Below are 5,000 nucleotides of genomic sequence, written 5' to 3'. Positions count from 1 at the left end.
GCTGTACGTCCCGCGCTCTTTGCCCTGCGGCGCCCGTGGGGCTAGCGTGGGTGAGCCGCGGCGCTGCACCTCTGGAAGGCTGTTGTGGTTGTGCGAGCGTCACTGATCCATAGCCCCTGAGTTAGCACTACGCCCTGCTGCCTCATAAGCACTTCTGCTGGGCTTTTATTATTATTGTTTAATGGGCGTCGTCGTAAACAGGGCTGACATTAAACAACCTGATGTATGGCCACGTGTCTTAGCACGGGGTACAGGAGGACACCGGGCAAGGCCGCCTCCATTCATTAAAACCAGCTCCACCATTATCGATTACTGCTCATATTGATACAGACGGGGTGCACCAATACCCTTCATCCCATCCCTCAGCGACCACTGTAGGACCCAATAATGAAACAAATAGATAAAGATGACATATCCAAGAGACCAAATCCTCAAAGTGAGTTCCAACCATCTGGGTGTAAGTGTTTCTCTCTGATCCAACCGCCCTTTCCATCACTACTTTGTGATCATCTGCACGATTCACATTCTCAGAACGCTGAAACCTGTGGCCAGTCTGATTGGCTGTTGCTCCCCTCTGAATTGAATCTTCTGCCCCTCCCCCCATAGGAGGCCCCACCCCCGGACACTGAACTTGCAGTCCCTCCCACCACCACCCCGGAGCCTGACACGGTACACACACACACACACACACACACACACACACACACACACACACACACACACACACACACACACACACACACACACACACACACACACACACACACACACACACACACACAAACAAAGCATCATACCTCCTTAGTGGGGTGTTGTTCATGAGGATCTGTGTTTAAAGCATTATTCTGGATCTTGTGTGAACCCACCAGGTAGCCTGCTAGCTTTATGTATGTTAAGGTACAGCCACTACTCAACCTTCTCTTATTAAGACGGAGGCCATACTTGGCACACTCACTCTCTCTCTTTTTTCTCACTCACTCAATCATTCACACACACACACATACACAGAAAACTCTGCGCCTGCTCATGCTTTTGCAACAAAGCCATCTGAATAGCTTGTGATTCTGTGAGTGACCTCCAAGCAAGGCAAGCCACTCTGAATGGAGAAGCATCTCCCTATTGTTGACTGAATGGAAAGACGCTTTGACAGGATGGCAGAGGGACAGAGAGGGAGAGTGGGGGAGACAGACCGGAAGAGAGGGAAACAAATAGAGGGGGAGGTAGACAGTGAGAGAGAGAGAAAGAGAGAGAGGGAGAGTGACACAGAAAGAGAGCGAGGCAGACAGAGAGAAAGAGAGAGAGAGAGGAGGAGATTAGGAGAGAGGGAGGCAGAAAGAGAGGGGGGAGCCAAAGAAAGAGACACAGAGACAAAGAGAGAGGGACAGAGAAATGGAGAAAGGAGGACGATGCAAACGGGGACAAGAGGCAAATATATCAGCAACAGAGAGAGGGAGATAATGAAAGAGAGAGATGAGAAAATGTATTCTTAGATGGAGCGAGGCCTGTCCATTTTGTCGGTTTAATGGACGGACATGCTTGGGATTCAGTGTCAGGGTAGATGTAATACATGTCCCATATCTGTTACTACAGAAGAGCAGAGGTAGGAATGAGGGGTGAGGAAAAGAAGGCGCTATGGGAAATAAAAAATTAATCAAGTCAGATAAAAGAAAGGCGAAACAAATAAAAACATCTAGATCTTGTAGGAAATGACAAATGAATATTTCGATTGGAAATGGTCAGATAATGAAGGATGTGCTTTTTTATAATGTGGTCATTTATTATGTTTAACATTTATTTTCTTTCAATTCTATTTATTTCATCACATCAAAAAAAATCGATGAATCATTATTCATAGATCATATCCAAAAAGGCTGCATGTTTGTGTCAACACTGACACCTCCTGGCCAACGTGTGAACTGCACTCTATACTCCGCACAGCTGGCCCATGCTAAATAATCAGTGACCACTGTAGTGTAGTCTGATGGCTGATGAACGATGAATTAAGTAGCTGAATTACAGTGATTGGTGCGGGGGAAATGTTTAAATCATTTATTTAGTTGCACATGCACTTGAGCAGGCAGCAGGGGGACGTGGGACAGAGGAAAGGAATTCAATGACAGACATGGATGTGCATTTACAAACCAAGCCCACCAATGGATCTGTCATGTACTTGCATGACGTTGTAAGCGTTCACATTGACACATTAACGCCACAACATAACACCCTATCCGTCGCTACGGCGGGCGATTGACATGTGTGACGACCAATACCGATGGCGGGGCGGGCCAAAGGGGAGGACTTCTCCCCGTGGCGCCGGCTTCGACTGACGTGTTGTTGTGGTTGTTTCCATGGCGCCCAGGACTCGTGTGGGCCGGGCGCCGCCCCAGCCGCCCTGGAGAAGGCGTACCAGTTCGGACTCACCAAGAACAGCCACATGACGTTCGCCTTCGATGACACCAAAGTCCGAGAGAGGTGAGGGCGTCCCCCCATGAGGACCTCCTGGTCCACCTGTGCTGACAGTATAAGCCATGTGTCGCCCACTTTAAGAGGCAGGGGTTAAAGCCCACCCCGGTACTGATAGTGTACTGGTATTTAATCAAAGGGCTGTTTGTATCCAGGCCTTACATGCACGGCATCTGATGGAGACATGTTGGAGAGCAAGAAATATTCATGAATAAATGTGCCTGCTTGAACGCACGCACGCACGCATTTACCCACGCACTCACACACACACACACACACACACACACACACTCAATCAATGTATATGCACAGATGCATTCGCACACGCCCACACATGCAAGCACGCACACATTTACACAGGCACACACACACACACACACACATACATTCACACACTCCTCCACACACACACTCACCCATACATTCACACACTCCTACACACAGGGGTCTGAAGAAGTACACATGAATGGTTGAGACTCATGTTCTATAAATGAGAAGGTGTTAAATAAGTGAAGGTCTTCCCCTGCCATCGGAAGCGATATAGATAGATAGAGACTTTATTGTCATTGCACATGTCACAAGTACAGAGCAGTGTGGGGAGACAGGACGGAGTGACTGTCTGGACGCATGCGCCCCCTTATTATTAGATAAGAAAAGGGAAATGAGGGGGAAAAAATATCATTCCCAAACTAGGCTCCTCTAAGGGCGGCACAGTGTAGGGATTAGGAAAAAAAAACACCTCAGCACATAAGCAACATATTAAAAACATCACAAACACATGTGGGAGGGGGGAGGGTGTCAGGGAGGGGAGGTGTCCCAGCTCAGACACCGGGGGGGGGGGCGCAGCCAGCAGGCACTCGCGGCATACTGTACTGTAGAGAGGGACGGAGAGGGACGGAGAGTCAGAAGGCCTTGAGTCCAGGGGGTGGGTGTGTGTGTGTGTGTGTGTGTGTGTGTGTGTGTGTGTGTGTGTGTGTGTGTGTGTGTGTGTGTGTGTGTGTGTTTGTGAGCCCAAGGACTCCCATCTCCACCCAGACTCTACAGTGTCTCTACCGTCTGAGGCTGGTGACGAGGACATGACCGTTGCCGTGGAGACGACCACGAAGAGTTTTGATCCAGAGACAAAGTTCACGGGAGGAGGAGGGTTAGGGGGGGGGGGGGGGGGGGGGGATATCCTATTCCACTCACTGACTGACAGTAAGATTAATGACCTCCAGATGGGAGCTACGCTGTGAAGACTCCCAATAACTAGATCATATTCTCTCCCTCTGCCTCTAATGGTCTGCTACTAGCATTGTAGCGCAACCACATTAGCATGTTTGTCAGACAATCTTGAACTATAAAAAACAAAGAATAACTTTCATTCTTCTATGAGTCTTGGTCGTGTCACTTGTTGGAGACCGATCACGTTGGAGAGCTGGACCAACCAATAACGTGATAGCAGAGTGCATTCCATGCTAAACCACAGGTGTATAAAGTAACCAAAGAACTGGCTAACACACACTGACAACCTGCTGACACTGCCGACACCGCACAAAAGCAGAAAGATGAGATTTTTGATATTGAAGCTGATCAGGCCAAGAAAGCAAATATTCAGTATATATATATCGCAAATTTGATTGAATTGACAATATTTTCCCCCAATCATCCAGCTGGGCAACTACTTATGTCTGTGACAAATTCGTTTTACAACTATGTTTGTTTATTCAGTTTTACCGTGACAAACCACTATGTCAAGAGTTTACTCATGCAGATGTGATGCAAGAAGATTATCACTAAAACGCCCTGACATTTATACCGGGAAGTCACAATCACAGGCATTAATGGGCGGTGCTTTTATGAGCCAATAGCCATCCACCTGCGGATGATGCTTCATGTTAGTAGAGCCCCAGCTCTAGCCCTATCCGCAGCAAGGTGGGAGCAGTTTAGTGACCAGGCCAATCGGAACAACCTTTCCCAATTTCAAAAGAGCTGAGCTCTTTTGATATATTTCATATATTTAAGATCACAATCCATCATGGTTTTGACTACTGTTAATCTATTCTGTGTGCGTGTACGCTCGTGCGTGCGTGCGTGCGTGCGTGTGTGTGTGTGTGTGTGTGTGTGTGTGTGTGTGTGTGTGTGTGTGTGTGTGTGTGTGTGTGTGTGTGTGTGTGTGTGTGTGTGTGTGTGTGTGTGTGTGTGTGTGTGTGTGTGTGTGTGTGTGTGCATGTGCGTGTGTGTGTGTGTGTTCCCCAGGCTGATCATGGAGTTTGAGCTGAGGACCACAGAGGACTCTGGGCTGGTTCTGTACATGGCCAGGATCAACCACGCAGACTTTGTCACCATACAGGTGAGGGTCAGGCCTCCCCCGGGTCCTCAGGTCATCCCATCAGCATACAGTGTGTCCATTCAAATCTATGACATGTACAGTAGAATGAACAGTTCCTATCGTGATGACCTCAGCCTAATGACCAGCGTATCGCTTCTCCAGTGGACTGGCGTAAATCATGTGTTCATACATCATTGATCATGAATCAGCTCACCTATCAAACTCC

At 48.1% G+C, this 5,000-nt stretch overlaps 1 protein-coding gene across 1 annotated transcript in view; it reads left to right on the top strand.

Moving 5' to 3' along the window:
* The window catches only part of lama2 (laminin, alpha 2), a 146,501-nt gene that overhangs the window by 137,146 nt on the left and 4,355 nt on the right, over positions 1–5,000 (top strand). The window contains 3 exon segments of the mRNA XM_060042433.1: positions 607–669; positions 2,360–2,472; positions 4,702–4,795. Coding sequence (XP_059898416.1) covers positions 607–669; positions 2,360–2,472; positions 4,702–4,795 — 270 coding nt within the window.

This window comes from Gadus macrocephalus, chromosome 21 (assembly GCF_031168955.1).
Source record: "Gadus macrocephalus chromosome 21, ASM3116895v1".
In the NCBI taxonomy this organism is placed as follows: Eukaryota; Metazoa; Chordata; class Actinopteri; order Gadiformes; family Gadidae; genus Gadus; species Gadus macrocephalus.
The sequence above is the reverse complement of the archived record's forward strand: the minus strand, read 5'-3'. Positions and strand labels throughout refer to the sequence as shown.